The 21,060-nt window shown below is 44.2% G+C and overlaps 2 protein-coding genes across 3 annotated transcripts in view; one reads left to right on the top strand and one right to left on the bottom strand.

Moving 5' to 3' along the window:
• Nucleotides 1-21,060, top strand: part of TUBGCP5 (tubulin gamma complex component 5) — a 98,380-nt gene that overhangs the window by 69,386 nt on the left and 7,934 nt on the right. For both annotated transcript variants that reach the window (XM_084899009.1, XM_084899010.1), the window contains 8 exons: nucleotides 1,901-2,099; nucleotides 3,413-3,601; nucleotides 4,686-4,868; nucleotides 12,119-12,203; nucleotides 12,299-12,419; nucleotides 12,851-13,020; nucleotides 14,846-14,971; nucleotides 15,579-15,667. In XM_084899009.1, coding sequence (XP_084755135.1) covers nucleotides 1,901-2,099; nucleotides 3,413-3,601; nucleotides 4,686-4,868; nucleotides 12,119-12,203; nucleotides 12,299-12,419; nucleotides 12,851-13,020; nucleotides 14,846-14,971; nucleotides 15,579-15,667 — 1,162 coding nt within the window. The remainder of the gene's footprint in view (nucleotides 1-1,900; nucleotides 2,100-3,412; nucleotides 3,602-4,685; nucleotides 4,869-12,118; nucleotides 12,204-12,298; nucleotides 12,420-12,850; nucleotides 13,021-14,845; nucleotides 14,972-15,578; nucleotides 15,668-21,060) is intronic.
• LOC311630188 (transcription initiation factor IIA subunit 2-like) lies at nucleotides 8,337-10,842 on the bottom strand. Its single transcript, XM_084899054.1, has one exon. The coding sequence runs from the start codon at nucleotides 8,901-8,903 to the stop codon at nucleotides 8,574-8,576; it is 330 nt and encodes a 109-aa protein (XP_084755180.1). The 5' UTR covers nucleotides 8,904-10,842; the 3' UTR covers nucleotides 8,337-8,573.

The raw sequence follows: 21,060 nt of genomic DNA, 5'->3' as shown, positions 1-21,060 counted from the left end.
TTCTTTATTTCAATGAGTGTATGCTTCATTTCTGATTGGTCCTTTTTCATGTGTTTGACATTGTCACTAAGAGCCTTGAAAGTCTCATAAAAATCCTTGACTAACCTTATAACTGTGGTTTTGAACTCTGTATTCAGTAGGTTCCTTGTTTTTGTTACATGTTTCTTTGTGTCTGCATTTTGGCTGCTTCCCTGTGTTTGTTTCTATGTATTAGGTAGAGCTGCTATGTCTCCTGGAATTGGTAAAGTGGCCTTGTGTAGTAGGTGTCCTTAGGGACCAGTGGCTCAGCCTCCCCAGTCACCTGAGCTGGGCACTCTAGGTAGGCACTCCCTGTAGTTGAGCCTTGATTGTTGTTGGCATCACTGGGAGGAGTTGACCTCCTTCCAGGCCTATAGGCTCTGAGGACCAGCTGCAGTTACAGTAGGAGAGCTGCTGTGTAGGAGGCACCCTAAGGAGCAGGACTTGCTTCAGTGGAGCTTTGGTGCTCACTGAGTCTGCCCCTTGAGTGTGTCACTCGTAGATGTGTAGAGTTGTAATCTGCTATGGTCTGAAGCTGTCCACTGTAGGATGCACTGGCTCTGGGCCTCCAGGGAAGTGTGAAGTCAGCTACTGCATGAGCTATGGAGTGATCTGCAGATGGCTGCTAGTGCCAGGCCTGGGCCCTATTATTGAGAGGTATGGGACATGCTGCTGCTTGTATAGGAGATTTTAGCAAAGTCTGAGCCAAGAGAGCCTATTCATATAATAAGACCACTGCAATAGCTTGGGTTCAGGCTGCAAATTGTGTGGGGTCGGATCTCAGGGAGTCACCAGAGTAGGCGAAGAGTGTGAGCCAGATTGATGGAGACTCGGATATGGCGCCTACCTGCAGGCTCTGGCGGGAGGGCTCAGCAAAGGAACAATGACAGTACCCCTCTAGGAGAATGCTGCCCCCAGTTCTCACCCTGACACCAGACAGTTCAGTTCCTCCCCATATTCCCTGCACCTTTCAAGCTACTGCCCCAGCACTGGAGCTAAGAGGCAGCAAGTCAGTTTAAGTTCATGTGCTGAACCTTTAGGAGGAACACCTGTGATACCAGCAGCCTCTGTGTCACTCAGCCTCAATCTCCAATGGTTTTACAGCTTGAAGTTACAGGGATGCTCTTCCCAGCTCTGGAACCCTTGGCTGAGGGCCCTGGTGTGGGGCTGGGACACCTTGCTTCTCACATAGACCTCCACAACCAAAATATCCCTCCTGATTAAAAGAATACCACAATGGGTGTTCTGTGGCTCTGTCCCTCCTACCAGCCTCAATGTGCTTTCTTTTATCCTCTAGTTGTAGGACTTCCATTTAGCCAGATTTCAGGTGGTTCTGAATGATGGTGATTCTGTATTTTAGTTGTAATTTTTATGTGGTTGTGGGAGGCAACAAGTACTGTATTTACCAGCATCTTGACCAGAAATCTCATATCTTTTATGTCCTTTAATAGAATTTTCACTTTATAATATTTCTCCTTTGAATGAGTAGTAAAATGTCTTGAGCTTTTCAGAGTCACTGTTAGAAGTGTTTTTTCCAGTGAAATTAAGACTTCCCTTAATGTTATTATCAAAGTGCTGTACGGTATCATGGTAACTTAATTATCAAGCATCCTGCTTAGAGGTATTACCTTGTTCAGAAAAAAAAAATAGGTTACACTTTAATGTTTCACCAGGTATCTTGCAGTTGTCTGACAATATGTAAAAATGCTTAGTGGCACTGTATTTTAAAGGTAACAAAACAGGAATAGACCCTCATAATCCAAAGGAAAAATACCAGGCTGTATTTAGATAAAGTAGCATAATAATTCTGAATGCTACTTAATATTATTTACTAGAACATGGCTAATAACATTAAGTAACTTGACATACTTCTTTGTTTTAGATGCAGGAAGAAAAGGCTTGTATAGCCTCTTTCTGGAATCTGTGCAGTCACGCCTTCGACATGGAGAAGAAACCCAAACACAGCCCCTCACCAAGCAGCAGGCAGCCCGAGGGACCTTCATTAGGATGCAGTCCATTGCAGAAAGACACCTGGAGCTGGATGATGCTCACGACCCCCTGCTGGCAGTCAACTTTGCTAGGTGAAATCCCACTGCAATATCATTGATGGTAGAAGCAGCAGGATCTGTGCAGTATTCAGTAATGTTTATTTCTGGCAGGTGGGGCTTTTCAGCCTTAAAAAAAAAAAACTGCAGCCTCTCCTACATCATGATGGAATGCAGGATACTGTTTTCACTTATTTCAGGTGTCTTATTTGGCCTCCATGTTGGTGCAAGTCCACAGATTATCACATGCCCTAGGCCTAGGAGTGCTGCCACTGGAACTGGAGATGCTCTAAAACGTCGGGGTTCTGACTGAAACCAGTTTGGCTCTGTGGATAGACTGTGGGCCTGAGGACTGAAAGGTCCCAGGTTTGATTCCGGTCAAGAGCATGTACCTTGGTTGTGTGCACATCCTCAGTAGGGGGTGTGCAGGAGGCAGCTGATCGATGATTCTCTCTCATCGATGTTTCTGACTCTCTGTCCCTCTCTCTTCCTCTCTGTAAAAAGTCAATAAAATATATTTTTTTTAAAAAAAACATTCTGCATGGCGAGAGGCTCAGTTGATTGAGCATTGTACTATGCACAGTAAGGTTGCCGGTTCGATTCCCAGTCAGGGCATGTTTGGAAGGCAACCCATTGATGTTTCTCTCACATCAGTGGTTCCCTCCCACTCCCTTCCTCTATGCATGTCCTTGGGTGAGAATGAAATTAAATTTTTTTTAAGTCTGGGTTGTGGACAGACATCAGATCTATTGAGTCAGGCCTTCCTTAAGTGCAGAATGCACCCTGACCCTTTGAAGCATTTAGGTATTAAACCAACACAGTGCCCTCATCATCTGATGGCCATCACTCACTACCAGCAGCCAAATGGCTGCAAGTACTTGATCCTAAAGACAAAAGTGACTTTGAAAACTGATCCACCCAAAGCATTTCATTTTGTTTTGTTTATCCTCACCCAAGGATATTTTTTTCGATGATTTTTTTTCTTTTTTTTTTTCTTTTTTAGAGAGAGAGAGTGAAATGGAGGGGGAGAGAAAAAAAACATGGATGTGAGAAAGACTATTGGTTGCCTCCTGCACAAGTCTGGATCAGGGCCCAGGATCGAGCCCACAACTGAGGCACATGCCCTTGACTGGAATCGAACCTTCAACTCTGCAGTCCATAGGTCCACACTCTAATCATTGAGCTACCAGCTAGGGCCACTCAAAGTATATTTTGAGGAAAAAGATTTTCTCTTTCTGTAATAGTTGCTAATTTAAAGACTTAACCATTAAAATGGTACTCTGGAATTTAAGAGAATTCTGTTGACGGCTGCTCTTAAAAAGAAAGCTCATTTTTTTGTGTGTGGAAAGGTTGTATTTGGAACAGAGTGACTTTCACGAGAAGTTTGCTGGTGGAGAGGTGTATATGGCTAGATCATCGGAATCTGTGACGTGCCAGACGTTTGAGTTAACGCTGAGATCTTGCCTCTACCCCCATATTGACAAGCAGTATCTAGATTGCTGTGGAGACCTCATGCAAACGCTGAAAACAGATTACAGGTATGAAGGAGTTCAGTTCGGAAGTAGTCTGTAGTTTATTGTACTTAAGAACAGTTGAGGCTATTTTAAAACCTGTATTTCAAGTTAAGTTCTATTAGAGTTGGAAATAACTATGCAGTAAACAATTTTCTTTTGAAAGAATCAATTAACCATTGTTTTCTTAACTATGTTGTGAAATTTAATTTTTGTTTCTGAGATGCTATCCCAAAAGAAAGATAAAGTTTGTTACACAAAATGCCCATCATAAAATTTGCTATCAGAGTGAAAAACATAAAATTACCAGGTCTTTAAATTATGGCATATCTATAAATATGCCATATTCATATCATGTGTGTATTTTGTAAAGTTCATACAAATAATGTTTATACAGAATATTTAATAACATAGTTTGTTCTTAAAATTTAAAAAGCAGGATATCGATAATAATAAAAGCGTAATATGCAAATCATCCAAATGGCCAAACAGCAAAACATCTGGACCACCTTCTGGACAAAGCTGGGGCTGCAAGGATCTACTCTTGTACGAATTTCATGCATCGGGCCTCTAGTCTTATATAATAAGGCCTATATTTTTTTAATGCATAGAAAAAAGACTGGGAAGAAACACCCCAAATATTAACAGTGGAAATTCACTCTGAATAGTAGGTTTTGGATTCACTTTTTTTTTTTTTTTAATTTTCACCCAATGATATGTTTTCATTGATTTTTTTTTAGATGTGGGAGGGGGAGAGAAAGACACAAAGAGAGAGAGAAACATTGATTGGTTGCCTCCTGTATGTGCCCCAACTGGTGATCAAACCTGCACCCTTTCAGTGTATGGGATGATGCCACTCCAGCCAGGGCTGGACTCACTGTTTTTTATTACCTTTGTGACTGCCGAGTGTTCTATGTGATGGAAAAATAATTTTCTGACCATTAAAATAAAGCACATGCTATTTTTATTATTAATAATGTATTTAAGAAGTGTTAGTTTTTCTGATTTTAGTCATTGTGGGATGTAAGCCTGTTTCACTGAAAGTGGTAGTGTACAAACCTGTTACTGATAGGGAATCCTGGCTCAAGTTGCTTATTTTCTCTCCATTCAGGTTGGTGGAGTACCTGCAGGCCATGAGAAATTTTTTTTTAATGGAGGGTGGAGATACCATGTATGACTTCTACACATCAATTTTTGACAAAATAAGAGAGAAGGAAACCTGGCAAAATGTGTCTTTTCTTAACGTCCAGCTCCAAGAAGCAGTAGGACAGCGTTATCCTGAAGACAGTTCACGGTAAAATATAACCGGCACCTTTCATTTTCAGTATTACAAAGTAAACCACGTGCCATGAACCCTTCTGTGAATTTTTGTGTGTATTATTTAATTTTCACACTAACCCTACTGTTATTTTACTACTGTTATTTTACATATTGGAAAACCAAGGCAGCAGGAAACTAAGTGACTTGCCCACTAAACAAATGGGGATCACAAGATGGGACTGTTCGGCTGTCAGGCTGTGCTGCTGTGGGCTGTGCCACCTCCCTGCCGAGTGGCTGTCCCTCCAGCCGTCTGCCCTGGCCTCCTCCGTGACAGTCTCAGGGGGTCTATGGGAGCTCCAGCCTCATGGTCCTCACTCCTGCCTCACGCTGCTCAGGCCAAATCACAGGCCAGCCCGGCTCAGGATGAGAAGGAGATGCCATCACTGATGAGCAGAGTTGTATGTTTCAGCTCTTCCTTCCTGCGGTGCGGCTGGGCCAGGTCTGGGGGTCAGTGCCGCCAGATCTTCGTAGCACAGGGATCCCATCCACACATCGTGCTCAGTCCCTTTCTCACTCCCTTTGAAATAAATAACGCTAATGGTTAACATGGGCTGCGGGTCACTTTTAAGGCATTATTTTTCTCACAACCATGCTGGTTACTGACCACCTATTGCTGGTAGTAGATGGAATAATTCCTTTTGTTTTTATTTCATTCTCTTATTACCTTTGATCCTTCCATAAAAACAGCCGGGACCGGTTTGGCTCAATGGATAGAGCGTCGGCTTGGGGACTGAAGGGCCCCAGGTTCGATTCCGGTCAAGGGCATGTACCTTGGTTGCAGGCATATCCCCAGTAGGGGGTGTGCAAGAGGCAGCTGATCGATGACTCTCTCATCGATGTTCCTAACTCTCTATCTCTCTCCCTTCCTCTCTGTACAAAAATCAATAAAATATATTTAAATAAATAAATAAATAAATAAATGATAAAAACAGGATTTCTTCAGTAATGTAGTTAGTAAAAGCAGGATAACTGCTCAGTTCTTTTCCAGATGAGAAATTAGTGCCCAGCACCCCCAGAGAAGTTTATTATGCTTTTCAATATCAGTAGAAACCCATGAATTTTGCTATTTTTAATAACTTTTTATCTATGACATTCATTTTTTTAAATATTTGTAGACAGGAAGGAAGAAGAAGAGAGAAACATTGATGTTAGAGCAAAATGTTGACCCTGCACACCCCCTATGGGGATCGAGCTCAACACTGGGCCTGCGCCCTGTGTACGGGATGCCGCCCAGCTGGCTGAGCCACTCTGCCGCCTGTCCAGGCTCGCCCTGCCCAGACCCAGTGCCCCTCACTGCGCTTCGGAAGCCTCAGCTGGGGCTGGAGCACATCGGCCGGCCTGGGCGGTCACCACTCTGGGCTCAGGGTGGACAGCGCTAGGAGACACGTGGAATGAGAAAAGCTCTTACCGGTATTTTCAGTGTTTGCTAAGATGACAGATTTCGTTTTTATTTCCTTTGAATGGCAGTAACACATTACGGGGACAGGCCTTGGTTTTGTTCTATAATAAATAGTAATAGTTCCAAAGTAACAGCAAGCCCCCCAAAACATGCTTGGCATTGTTTTCTTGTACTTCCAGCCATCTGCATTTCAAGGTCGATTGGAATAGCTCTTCCTGTGATTACACCAGCATTGACAGAGGGTTACAGTTTATTTTCTACTTCCAGGAATTGCTTCCTCCCACTTTAGTTCCTTTTTTTGTTTTTTGTTTTTGTTAATTCTCACCCAAGGATATTTTTTTCATTGATTTTTAGAGAGAGTGGAAAGGAGGGAGAAGGGTAGCAGGGGAGAGAGAGAAACATCCATGCAAAGATACATCAATGGGCCAGGGCCAGGAATCAAACCTGCAACACAGGTATGTGCCCTTGGCTGGGAATCAAACCGGTGACCCTTCAGTGTGTATGCCAACACTAACCATTGAGCAACACCAGCCAGGGCAGTTCCATTTTGTTTTTGAATTAGGTAAAACAGCTATGCGTTCTTAAATTGAAATCACTGGTGCAAAGGTACTTTTAGGGACACCTGGCTTCTGTGTCTGCCTTCCCTGTAGGTAATCATTTTTATTAGATTTTCTTTTATCCTTGTTATGTTTACTTTTTGGACCAAAAACGTGTGTATGTATTTCTTTTCCTCTTTGCATGTTACATGAAAGGCAGCACAGCACACACCCTCACACCTGCTTGGTGTTTCTTACGTAAACAACACGTCGCAGGCTCAGTCCTCCACACAGGCCAGGCGGGGCATCCTTTCCCACAGACTGGTTTCTGGCTTCGCGTGTCCATCAGCCCCTGCGCCACACAGGGGGCACGGGTTCTGATTCTCGCTGTGTGTTGGGGGGGGGGGGGCTGGCCTTGTGTGACTCGGAGATAGATTTCTAGAATGGGATTGTGGCAAAGAGTGAATGTGTGTGTGATTGTGCTGGTCCCACCAGACCCCCCTCCCACAGGCTGCCCCCCTCCGTTCCCAGCAGTGCGCACAGTGGCTTTCCCACAGCTTCGCCCTCACAATGTGTTGTCACTTTTGCCATCTGACGGTGAGAAATGGTATCTCAGTGTAGTTTTAATTCACATTTTTAAAATACGAGTGAGCTTTCTCATCTTTCCAAATGTTTGTTTTTGCGTTTCTCTTAGAACAGCTGTTCATGTCTTTAACACGATTTCTGTCAGCATCCGGTTGTCGGTCTTTATCATCTTGTTCTGCATTTAGGAGCTCTTCAGTTTGGTCTCCCACTGTTTGTTTGTTTGTCTGTTTATTTGTTTGTTTTAATAAAAAAAAAATCTTTATTCTTCAGATTATTACAGGTGTTCCTCTTTTTTCCCCCATAGCTCCCCTCTAACTGACTCCTCACCCCACCCCATGCCCTTACCCCCTGCCACTGTCCTCATCCATAGGTGTAAGATTTTTGTCCAGTCTCTTCCCACATCCTCATACCCTCTTCCCCCTGAGAATTGTCAGTCCACTCCCTTCCTATGTCCCTGTTTCTATTATATTCACCAGTCCTTTCTGTTCTTCAGATTTTTTATTCACTTGATTTTTAGATTCTCTTGTTGGTAGGTATGTATTTGATGTCTTTTTGTTGTTCATAGTTTTTACCTTTAACTTTTTCTTTTTCTTCCTCTTCTTAAAGAATACCCTTCAGCATTTCATGTAATCCTGGTTTGGTGGTCATGAACTCCTTTAGCTTTTTCTTATCTGTGAAGCTCTTTATCTGACCTTCAATTCTGAATGATAGCTTTGCTGGGTAGAGTAATCTTGGTTGTAGATTCTTGCTATTCATCACTTTGAATATTTCTTGCCACTCCCTTCTGGCCTGCATAGTTTCTGTTGAGAAATCTGCTGACAGTCGTATGGGTATTCCCTTGTACGTTACTAACTGTTTTTCTTTTTCTTTTTTTTTCCTTTTTTTTTTTTGTTTGTTTTAAAATGAATTTATTAAAGAATATTATTAGGAAGGCAACAACGTTTGAGTTGTCATTAAAAAAAGTCTGTTTCTTCATGCTGCAGAATATAGGTAATGTAAGAGGCTACAGAGTTACAAGCATCTTGCTACTGGATTCTCTGATAGTATAGCACAGTGTAGTCGTTTCTGCAATGCTAGAATAAGTAAAGTCTCTTCTATGCTTCTCTTTAAAAAGTGATGAATAATAACAGAAGATGGCATAAAAGAGCCATTTTTCTATTCATTCTGTAGGATTGGAACCAGTATTTTTACCATCACAGGCTACAATTTTCACTTTATCCACTTTAATAAGTTCTGTCACCTCTCTGAATTTAACATCATTCAATACAAAAGTCCACACATTATTGCAGAATCTGTATGTATTTAGAGAGCCCCTGAAATTGACTCTGTTCCTGACCCTTTGAGCCAATGCTGAATTTATAGCCTTATCAAACTGAAGTAGAACTTGAAGGGCAAGTTGGGGGGTGATCTGTGGAGACTGTATGAGCTCCTCGAGGCGTTCCTGAAGACTGGTTCCCAAAGTAGTATTTCTATATAGCTGATATGCCATGGCTTAGAAGAAAGGAACTTTTTCTTATTCAGTCTTGCATTGATGTCTTGTGGGCAAGGCGCTTCCCACCGTGGAGCACACAGGATCAGCACCGCCAGGAGCCCAGGAGGAGGCTCCCACCCCCTCTCCCACCGCAGCAGAAACCGCAGAACTAGGCCAACAACCCAGAAGTGCTCGCAGAACCTGGAAGTCACTAACTGTTTCTCTCTTGCTGCTTGTAAGATTCTCTCTTTGTCTTTTGCCCTTGACATTTTAATTATGATGTGTCTTGGTGTGGTCCTCTTTGGATTCCTCTTGTTTGGGGTTCTGTGCACTTCCTGAACTTATAAGTCTATTTCTTTCACCAGGTAGGGAAAGTTTTCTATCATTTTTTCCAATAAGCCTTCAATATCCTGCTCTCTCTCTTCTGGCACCCCAAAAATCTGGATGTTGGTACGCTTAAAGCCATCCCAGAGGCTCCTTACACTATCCTCACACTTTTGGATTCTTTTTTTCTTTCTGCCTCTCTGGTTGGGTGTTTTTTGTTTCCTCATATTCCAGATCTTTGGTTTGACTCTTGGGTACGTTGATCTAGAGTTGAGTTTCTATATATTCTTTATTTCAGACAGTGTATACTTAATTTCTGACTGGTCCTTTTCCATTTTTTTGGTATTCTCATTAAGGTCCTTGAAGGTCTCTTCAAGTTTCTCAGCTGTTTTCAGAAGATTCTTGAGTACAGGAACCTTATGAATGTGATTCTGAACTCTTGTGTTGTCCAGTACTTTACTCCATCTCTCCCATTTGTGACATGCTTCTGTGTGTCCGCATTTTGGCTGCCTCCCTGTGTTGATGGAGTGGCTTTGTGTGGTAGGTGACTTATAGGGGCCAGTAGCTCAGCTTCCCCAATGACCCGAGGTGGTTGCTCTTGGTAAACCCCTTTGTGGGCTAAGTGCAATGTCTTGGTGTAGTTAAGCCTTGATTGCTGTTGGTACACTGGGAGGAATTGACCGCCGGGCCAATTGGCTGTGAGGACCCGCTGTGTCTATAATGAAAGAACTGCGCTGGAGACATGCTTATGGTGCAGGCCTTGTTTCAGTGGAGCTTTGGTGCTCACTGAGTCCGCTTCCTGAATGTGTCATTTATGGATGTAAGAAGTTGAAATATGGTGTCCAACACTGACCATTAGATTCACTGGCTTCTGGATCTCCAATGGGGTGCAGTTCAGCTACAGTCTGAGGCCACCCTGCAGGAGCTACAGCGAGAACCACAGTCCTCTCCTTCGCGCTTGGAGCTTGGAGTCTTTGGAGCTGTCTGCACCAGGTTGCAAGTTTGCTAAGTTAAACTCAGTTTTTCAGCGCTTGTTTCCTTTCTCTTTCAGTCTTGTTGTAGAGATTCCACTCAGCCAGCTTTCCCGCGGTTCTGGGTGATAGACATTTTGTCTTTTAGTTGTAGTTTTGAAATTGTTGTGCATGGCAGCAGTTTAGGTGTGTCTCCCACTTTGACATTGGTCTTTTTTTTCTGCTTGTCATATAATCATTTTTGTTGCATATAGTCATGCAGATTTTTTATTTTATTTTATTTTATTTTTTTAGTTTTAGTTTTAGTTTTATAACGTAACAGTCTTTCTCTTATTACTCCTGGGTTTTGAGTCATAGTTAAGAAGGTTTTACTCCCTTCCAATTATATTTAAATTCATCCTGTTCCAATGTTTGAATTGTTTTTTTTACATTTATATATTGATTCATTTGGAAGTTATCCAGCTAAATACAATAGGATAAATAGATCCAGCTTAATCTTTTTTCCAAATGACTGGTTGGTTCTCATCACTTATTTCTTTTTTAAAAAAATGCAAAATGAATCTTTCCCTCATTTATTTGATGTACCCTTTTATCTTTAAATGTTCATATGTATTTGGGCCTCTTTCTAGATTTTTCATTCTATTTCATTGTTCTTTTTATTTATGTGCCCATTGCATTTTGTTTTAATAGGATTTTTCTGGCTATTCTTGCTTATTTATTTTTCTAAATGCACTTTATCTTCAAGTGTCTGGCTCTACAAAAACATAAACCTAGATGCCATTTTTTAAATTGATTTCAGAGAGGAAGGGAGATGGAGAGGGAGAAACATCAATGATGAGAGAGAATCATTGATTGGCTGCCTCCTGCATGTCCCCTGGAACCCTTCAGTGTGCAGGCCAAAGCTCTATCCACTGAGCCAAACCGGCTAGGGCATTTTTTCTTTTTTTGAGATTGCATTTATTCATAGGTTAACTCAGGGCAAGGAGCCGCCCACCCTTCCTGCTATTGCTTCCATGCGCTCTACATGTCTGTCTACCCCTCAGGCTTCCTGAGTCCCAGGGAAAATCTCCTGGGTTCAGCATCAAAGCCAAGGCTGTTCCCCACCTCGCACTCCTCCCCAGCCCGCCGGAGGCCCCTTGCCCTCCTCCCTCCGCACTCGTTCCTGGGCAAGTCCCTTCCCTATTGATGGCTTCTTCCACCCCTAATGACCTGGAAATCAGTGGTGTAGCCCAAGAGTTTGCACAGCCAATACTTTTGACTGCTCGATGTCACATATCCCTGTGTCTTCAGTGCTGCTCATCTGAAAGCTTCTCTCTGATGCCTCCTGACAGCTCTTAGCTTCTCCCCTTCCACTTGACCCCACAAGTCACCAGTTACTGCATAAGCCAGCAGCACCTGCACCCTCAAACACAGCCCCTCACTGTGTCCTTGGGACAGATGTGTGGGGCTTCTCTGGGGAAGGCAACTCGAGAGCCACATTCGAACCAGTGTTAGGAATGAGTGGATAAAATGAGCATGACACCGTGCTGTAGGGTCAGACCCCACTTCACTCACACACACACACACACACACACACACACACACAGTGAGCAGAGGTTTGCTTCTGAGCCCGTTGCCTGCGTTTTTTTCAGAATTAAACACCCTGTCTTCGTCTCTTCCTAACTAACCTGCTGCCACTGTGAAGTGTCTCTTTTTTATAGATAAACGCAGTATTTGAAAACTTTTCCCTCTTATTTCCAAAGCCAAATTCCTATTTTGGAATATATGTCAGAAAATCCTTTCTTGGAATATTTGCACTCCTTTTATGAAATACTTTTATTCTTTTTTTGGAATAAAATGTAAATAAAATAAATGTTAAAGTGATAAGGATTTTTTTAAAGACCATTTTTATATGAGCGTAATATTTTCACAAACTAAAACTAAATTTCTTTCATCTAGTCTGTCTATAGCTTTTGAAAATGTGGACGCAGCCAAGAAGAAACTCCCCGTTCACATTTTAGACGGCCTGACGCTGAGCTATAAGGTAGCTGGTCCTCCTTGTGAGACATTGCTTTCTGTTGATGAGAACACACCTCATAGAACACTTTATGTCCTAATGTGCTGCTCTTGTTTTTGCAGGTCCCATGGCCTGTGGACATTGTTATAAGTTCAGAATGTCAAAAAATTTATAACCAGGTGTTCCTTCTCTTACTGCAAATAAAATGGGCAAAATACAGTCTGGATGTTTTACTGTTTGGTGGTAAGATTTGTTTTCAGCAGATAAAATATCATTTAATTTTAGCCCTGAAAAGTGGTTGACATATACAAGTACTAAAATGACATGTATTCATAGCAGCATTTTAACAGATGTCAGAATTAATGTCCCTGAATGAAATACCAGATATATATACGGTTAACCTGAAATACAACAATTTGACTTGGAATTTAGCCAGAATAATAGTTCATCTTAGGTAATGTGAAAATTCTAATGGCAAGTTCATGGGACTTTGCATGTACATTTTTGGTAACAGCAATCATCCAGGTGATACGGAAACTTCTCAGAGCTTAAGAGACTCTGAAAGGGGGTCCCTGCCGTGCACATGGTGACCACGGGCCAAGGACCTGCCCTGAGCAGGTGGGTCAGCTTAGAGTGGAGCTCGTATCCCACACTGCTCTTTGAATCCTTTACAGAACTAGCTGGACAGCCACCACTGCAGGACGGGCTTTTGTGTGGACAGGAAATGGCTGCCCAGTTTGGACCACAGAAGAAACCAATGAGGCAGCAGATTCATCGTATGTTCCTCTTGCGTGTGAAGCTCATGCACTTTGTAAACAGCTTACACAACTACATCATGACCAGGGTTCGTATCTGTTTATAGAGAACTACAGGCCTGCTGCATGACATTTGTGCACGGGCGGGGGTGGGGGTGGGGTCTCTCAGCCAGGTCTGCACTCTCACAGTCCGGGAGCCCTCCGAGGATCTCTGACTGACGGCTTATGCCCGCTCCCCACAGTCGAACATCCTTAGCACTGCCATGGAGGCAGGCTGCTGCACCCTAGCCATCAGCCCCGCTTGTGGCTGAGGAAGGAGTACACTGACCACCAGTGGGTAACTCCTGCGTTGAGTATCTGCCCCCGGTGGTCAGTGTGTGTCAATAGCAGCCAGTCTTTCTGCCGTTCAGTCAATTTGCATGTTACCCTTTTATTACATAGGATTAGAGGCCCGTTGCACAGAGATTTGTGCAATAGGTCTTCCTTCCCTTGGCTTCCAGCACCGATTTTCCTCTGGCACCCGGGACCCAGGCCTTCGCTCCGGCCAGAGTCTGCCTCCTTCATCTTCACTTGTGTTTGCTGCGGCACTCCACTCCTGTAGATCCCTTCGAGTGCGCCCCCCGCCACACCCACACACCCCACCACCACCGACCCACCCCCCCACACACACACACACACACACACACCCGCCCTTCCTCTCATAGCAGGCGTCCTGTCTTGTGCCTGAAGCATCTGGGCAGCTGCCATCTTTGGCCTTTAATTTGCATACTCACTCTGATTGGCTGTAGGAGTAACCGAGGTACATGTTTATTATTAGGTAAGATTCTTCCAACTGTCATACACCCAAAGGAGCCCCCCACATACTCATAGACTGTAAATGTAGAAATAGCCTCTAGAAAAACTTTGGTCATGAAACTGTGGCAGTGGGGTAGGGAGGGGCTGTTTTTGAGACGTGTGTGCCGTCGGCCCTCCTGTCCCCCAGGACGGGCACAGCCAGCGCCCTCTGTGGGAGTTGCCTCCTAACTGCTGCAGGAGCCTCCGAACTTGACAGTGTTGACAGCAGCCCCTGGAAATCGCTTCACCTTTGGGTAGCAGCCAGCGTCTGTCAGGCCAGTGTGGAGTGTTGGGAGGAAGAAACCACCAGATCACATCCTCTTTTCTTTTCTTCAAAACAAGAAACTTAGCTACAGTGCAAATGCTCCTTACACGTCTTAGAACCAGCTCAAGAGGAAGAGTGAGGCCTCAGCTGTTTGAACGATGGCTGTATCAGGTGGTTGCCAAAAACACTTCTAGTCACACTATCTCTAGTTCTAAACCCACTCTGGGGGAAGTGAGTCCGCCCAGCCTCCACGTCAGACCTGCTGCACTCGCTGCCTCCTGGGCCTTGGTGGCCTTCCGTGCGCTGGCCTCAGCCTCCATGCTGAGGAGGCAGCAGGAAGGATCAGGTGTGCAGATGTGAGTACAGAAAGCAGTTTATTCCTGTATTGTTATCTATTAATTATTATAGCATTTATTTGTAATACAACTGTAAACTTACTTTGCCTACCTCTATATAGACAATGGAACTTAGAAAAACTTGTTCAATTTACCGATAAAAAAAATTTTAATTTTTATATTTCAAAAAATTAGTGCATCTCTAGCCACTTTGGCTCGGAGGATAGAATATCGGCCTGTGCACTGAAGGGTCCCAGGTTAGATTCCAGTTAAGGACATGTGTCCAGGTTGCAGGCTTGATCCCCAGTAGGGGGCATGTAGGAGGTAGCCAATCAAGAGGACTGATGAGATGTTTCTATCTCTCCTTTCCCCTTCTTCTCTGAAACCAATAATATTTTTTAAATAAAAGAAAGTTTTGTGTGGGATTACACAAATTTTCCAAGAAGAAGTCTGATTATACTTTCATCTTTCTCTTCCAAGATTCTTCACAGTACAGGGTTGGAATTTCAACATCAAATCGAGGAAGCCAAGGATTTAGATCAATTGATTAAAATTCACTATAGATATTTGTCAACCATCCATGATCGATGTCTGCTGAGAGAAAAGGTACGTGAGACGGGAAGTCACCTGTAATATTGTCCACTGAGGCGGGAAGGAAGCTGGGCAAGGGAGGTTGCCTCTTGGCTTTGGAATGTTCTAGTTATTAGGTTTCTGTTCTGTAGAACATTCTTTAAGGAAAGACCAGACCACATGAGGTTACAGATTTAGAGAAACCGTGAGAATTCTGTTGCCAGCCCGGCCTCACCTGCTCTGCGCATAGAGTCAGTTGGAAATTTTTATAAAATAAAGACATAAGAGTGCTTTATTCGGGAGGTGCGCCCACCTTAGTGTGAATATTGGGGTGAGGTCCTCTTGCAGCCATTGGAAATGCTTGCCTCGTTTCACTGGTGAATTTCAGTGACTGTCCCAGGAAAGGGGTGGGATTGTGCTGCCGCCACCTGTGCTGCGGGCGCCGTGTGTGGTTCCCTTCTGGCCTGTGTGTTTCTGTGTGTGTGGCTGGGCCCAGTGCGCCGTTCCGAGCCAGGCACCCTTCTCCTGCGCAGCACGCAGTTGTGCTGAGGGACTTGCTTGGTGACTGAGTGAGGTGAAAGCTTTGGTGTCAGTGTCCAAACGTAGGTACCAAGACAGTGATCTGCCATGTTTTGATCTGCAGGTCAGCTTTGTGAAGGAAGCCATCATGAAGGTGCTGAACTTGGCTCTCATGTTTGCGGATGGCTGGCAGGCCGGCCTTGGGGCGTGGCAGTAAGTATGTGGCTATGGAGCCTCTGCGCTGCAGTGTTTTCATTGGCTCCATCCTGAGGGTTTTTTGCATCTTGGCAGCATATCACATACCACATATTTAAGGAAAAAATGAAGAATCTGCTCACCTAAACCAGACAACATCAGGACTGTGCGATTCTTTTGTGAGCAGTAAAATAATAAGAAAAATTTGAAGTCTTTTAATGAGGACAAATAGCCTTAGATTACATTCATGTTTTTTGTGTAGGTTTGTTAAATGTTCATTATCGATGCTTAAAGCATACATAGAAGTAGAGAGAAAAGGACAGAACGGACCCAAAGCGCCCTCAGCAGGCGCCAGCTGAAACTAGTTCTGCTTACTATTCACTCACTCACACTGAATGGATTTTAAAGCAAATTCTAGAAGCCATGCTACACTGTAGTCCCAAGTTGTATTTGAGATGAGCCCTAGAAGAAGGATTCTGTATTCGGTGTGTGGGGTGTTCATGACTCACGGCAGCACAAGGAGGGCAAGCACCCTGCGACAAAGGGCGGAGACCAGGAGCTCCCCTGCTGGGCGCCCTGCCACGGCCTCACTGTGAGCTCAGATGTACAGCTGAGCAGTGAGTTTTTCTCTGCCTTATTCATAAAATCAGTGTAATGCTGCAATTACTTATTTTTCAATTACAGTTGACCTTCAACATATTTGTTTCAGGTGTACCGCGTAATGGTTAGACATTTGTATACCTTATAAATTGATCATCCCCAATGTAATGCTGCGGCCGTCACTTCCCTAAATGAAAAGTGCAAGTTCCATTGCCTGGTTGTTGTGGTAACAGCTTGTCTTAACTTGTGAGATGAGAGGTTGTTGTAGTGCAGATCCATTTTAAATCTTGGCCTGTGGCTATATCAGAATACTTTGGCTATACAAACTAAGATAGCAAGTAAAATCCATGATCATAGGCATGGAAATGGAAGTTTAACTGGCTTCATTATTGCCATCTCAGAGTATGTAAAGCATATTTCTCTTCCTGTGTAACTGGGGTGGGGGGAAAAATAACATTGCTGCATATGCTTTGCCTAAAATTGAACAAAACAGAGGTGCCCTGGCTGAGTGGCTCAGTTGGAGCACCATACTGTGTACTGAAAGATTTCTACGTAATTCGATCCCCAATTGGGGGCTCATACAAGAGGGATCTTATCAATGTTCACTCGCTTGCTTGCTGTCTCTCTCTCCCCCTTCCTCTCTTTCTCTTGGGCCTGGCTGGTGTGACTCAGTGGTTGAGTACCAACCTATGAACCACTAAGTCACAGTTCAATCCCTGGTCAGGGCACATGTCCTGGTTGTGGGCTCGATCCCCAGTAGGGGACATCTGGAGGCAGCCAATTAATGATTCTCTCTCGTTGTTTATGTTTCTAACTCTTTCTCCCTCTCTCTTCCTTTCTGAAATCAATTTTTAAAAAAGAGTAGTATTAATTCAGATCCTAGCTTTTCATTACTTTGAATTGTTGTTCCCTTCTGGCCTGTAGTATTTCTGTTGAGAAATCGGCTGATAACATTATGGGATCCCCCGGATAAGTAATTTTCTCTCTCTTCCTGCCCTTAAGATTTTCTCTTTGTCTTTTTTTCTTTAATATGTTTTTATTGATTTCAGAGACAGAAAAGGACAGGGAGAAAGAGACAGAAACATCAATGATAAGACTCATTGATTAGCAGCCTCCTGCAAACCCCACACTAAGGATCGAGCCCAAAACCCAGGCATGTGCCTTGACCGGGAATGGAACTGTGACCTCCTGGTTCATGGGTCCACACACAACCACTGAGCCACATCAACCATGCCGGGGATTGTTTCTGAGTCTCCCCATGTTAGTCATCCCTTTGTGGGTATTTCTGTTTATTAAATGAACTCCTCTGACTCCCGTCTATGATGTGCCTTGTGCAGTAAACGTCCTGTGGAACCGGTGGTGTGGTCTCCTTGACTCCTGAGTGGATGCTGGGGTGCCCTTTTGTGTGCTACTGGGCTCGCGTATTGTAATTGAGTCTTGATGTCTCATTCATGGGTCAGATGTCCTTTCAGGCTGGCTGACTAAGAGGCTCAACCTTGACCATGTTTGTGCTCTCAACACAAAAGAAAACATAAGTTTGCTCTAGCTGGTTTGGCTCAATGGATAGAGCGTCGGCTTGCAGACTGAGGGTCCCAGCTTCGATTCCGGTCAGGGGTAAATGCCTGTGTTGTGGGCTCGATTTCCAATAGGAGGCATGCAGAAGGCAGCCAATCAATGATTCTCTCTCATCACTGATGTTTCCATCTCTCTCTTTCTCCCTTCCTCTCTGAAATCAACAAAAATGTTTAAAAAATTAAAATTAAAATTAAATAAAAACATTTAAAAAAAAAAAAAAAAAAGCTCTATCTGGTTGGCTCAGTGAATAGAGTGTCGGCCTGCAGACTGAAAAGTCCTAGGTTTGATTCTAATCAAGGGCACATACTCAGGTTCCAGGCTCGATCCCCAGGAGGGGGCTTGCAGGAGGCAGCCAATCAATGATTCTCTCTCATCATTGATGTTTCTATCTCTCTCTCCCTCTCCCACCCCTCTCTGAAATCAATAAAAATGTACTTAAAATATATGCAAAACAAAAACACACAAAAGTACCCAACAATAACACCAAAATTAACCACAAAAGAAGGGGAATTAGAAAAGAGAAAATGGGACAAGAATAATAAAAGAAAAAATATATAATAGTCAAATAAAAAGAATACTAGAAGAGAATAGGGGAAGAGAAAAATTATGAAAGTAAAAAAGAAGCCTGGCTGTGTGGCTCAGTGGTTAAGCATCGACCTATGAACCATGAGGTCACGGTTCAATTCTCAGTCAAGGGCACATGTCTGGAGTGCAGGCTCACCCCTCAGTAGGGGGCATGCAGGAGATACAGATTACCTGTCAATGATTCTCTAATCATTGATAGAGTTAAGAGAGGTAAGAGAAAAATAAGAAATGTGAAAGAAACAAGAGAGAAAATCCTATATAATAAAACCCTAATATGCAAATTGACCAAACAGCAGAATGATCAGTCACTATGACACACACTAACCACCAGGGGGAAGACACTCAACATAGAAGCTGCCCCCTGGTGGTCAGTTTACTCCAACAGGGGGAACACCACTCAGCCAGAAGCTGGGCTCACAGGCTGGTGAGCACAGTGTCAGTGATGGGAGCCTCTCCCGCCCACACAGAAGCGCTAAGGATGTCCAACGGACAGCTTAGGCGGGGAGCGGGCCTAAACTGTCAGACTCCCCCAAGGGCTCCCACACTGCGAGAGGACACAGATCTGGCTGAGGGTGCTCCTTCCTAAGTGCACAAATTTCATGCACCGGGCCTCTGGTAGAATAATAACACCACCAAAGCATTAAAAAAGAGAAAATAATGGGAAATAAAAATAAATAATTGGCGTTCATCTCAGTAGACTTTAGTGCCTGCTAGGATTTCCCTTTGGATCCTGTCCTTATGTTGGGTGAGGCTGTTTTGTATGCCAATTTCAAGCCTTCTGGGTGGTACTTTTGTGTTAGCCAATGTCAGAAGCTGTCAAACTTTGGGTCTCAGCATCTGGTTCAAAATTATGGAAGTAAAAAAGGAGCCTGGCTTTTGATGCAACCCACAGCATGTTGCTGCCTCCATTGGGCTTGTCTGCCCTCAGGAAGGGCCAAGCTGAGCTTTGAGGCCAGCATTTTAGCAGCACAAAGCCAGTGGTGGGTCAGCACATGTTCAGACTTCAGAGAAGATAGTGCGTGTGTTCCCACCATCTGAGTCTGTCCTGGAATATTTCCCTACTTCAGCAGGGTGGAGCCTCTTAGCCAGGCTTGGGGATCTGCCAGAAGCCATGAGATTCAGCTCTCCTGTGAGGGAAGCATCAGCCAGGTTCCCAAAAACGTGGGGGCAGTGGCCCCATCCCAAAGCCAGTCACTGTTGCTCCCTGAGCCTGGTGCCTCCTCAGCAGGGATTGAGATGCAGGGTGGGACAAGCAGGACTTGAGAAAGTGGGAGGAGTTGGATTTCTTAGGGTGGGACATTTGCCTTCCCCCAGACTTTTGCTGGGTGGGTGGGGGGGGGGGGGCGGGCCTTGCACCTCTCAGGAAAAATGTTTGCTGTGACCCAGCACAGGTATCCCAAACCCCCGTGACTCTCCCCAATTCCTTCCACCCCAGTCCATCCTCAGGCGACTCCAATCCACATTGCCCTCCCTCCACCAAAACCTAGGGTGAGTGGGTGGGAACGAAAAATCCTATGTGCCAGCCCTTTAAAGAAATTGCAGTGCCCTAACCCAGTGGTTGGCAAACTGCGGCTCATGAGCCACATGCTGCTCTTTGGCCCCTTGAGTGTGGCTCTTCCACAAAACACCATGGCCTGGGTGAGTACTTAGCATTAGAAGTGTAAGTTTAAAAAATACAGCTTTCAAAAGAAATTTCAGTCGTCATACTGCTGATATTTGACTCTATTGACTAATGAGTTTGCCGACCACTGCCCAAACCAGTTTGGCTCAGTGGCTAGAGCGTCAACCTAGGGACTGAGGGGTCCCAGGTTCGATTCCGGTCAAGGGCATGTACCTTGGTTGTGGGCACTTCCCCAGTAGGAAGTATGCAGGAGGCAGCTGATCGATGTTTCTAACTCAATCCCTCTCCCTTCCTCTCTGTAAAAAATCAATAAAATATATTTTTTAAAAGGAAGAAATTACATTGTCTCCAGGAGACTCAGCTCTGCCAAGCAGATAGAAGCCCTGCTGCGGGATGCAGCATGGATGGCTGTTCCCTGCGTTGGCTGTCCACGCTGGGAGCCTTGCCTAGAGCCCAGGCCTCTCTCCTCGCAGGGGAGCCCCTGGCAGCGATAACCCTCCTTACCTTTGGCCTGCCTCTTCTGGGCGCTTGGTCAGCCCCTCTCTTGACCCCGCCCTCCCAGTCTCCAAATATATAAAACCCTATATTTTTAAATTTAGGGTTTTATATCTTTAATGTGTTATTTCAAAGGAAGCCCTGTTTGTGAAAAGTCAAATACAGAATGAATAATAGGAAAAGGAATTTCCTGTGACCCCAGATCTGGAACTCGGTAGTGCTATCCTGAAGCACGATTATGTCGAGCCTGACAGGAGTGGCTCAGTGGTTGAGCATCAACCCATGAACCAGAGGTCACGAGTTCAACTCTCAGAGTACATGTCTGGGTTGCAGGCTCCATCCCTGGTAGGAGGCAGTTGATCAATAGTTCTCTCTCACCATTGATGTTTCTAAATCTTTTTCCCTCTCCCTTCCTCTCTGAAATTAATAAAAATATATTTAAAAAACAATGTGCCCTAACTGGTTTGGCTCAGTGGATAGAGCATCAGCCCAGGGACTGAAGGCCCCAGGTTCAATTCTGATCAAGGACATGTAC

The sequence above is a fragment of the Pipistrellus hanaki genome (assembly GCF_964339955.1).
Source record: "Pipistrellus hanaki genome assembly, chromosome: 11".
NCBI lineage: Eukaryota > Metazoa > Chordata > Mammalia > Chiroptera > Vespertilionidae > Pipistrellus > Pipistrellus hanaki.
Note: the sequence above shows the minus strand (reverse complement) of the source record. Positions and strands in the feature narration are given on the sequence as shown.

Bases quoted from the DNA above. Each gene is read 5' to 3' on its own strand.
- LOC311630188 (XM_084899054.1), bottom strand. From the start codon at position 8,903: ATGGCATATCAGCTATATAGAAATACTACTTTGGGAACCAGTCTTCAG.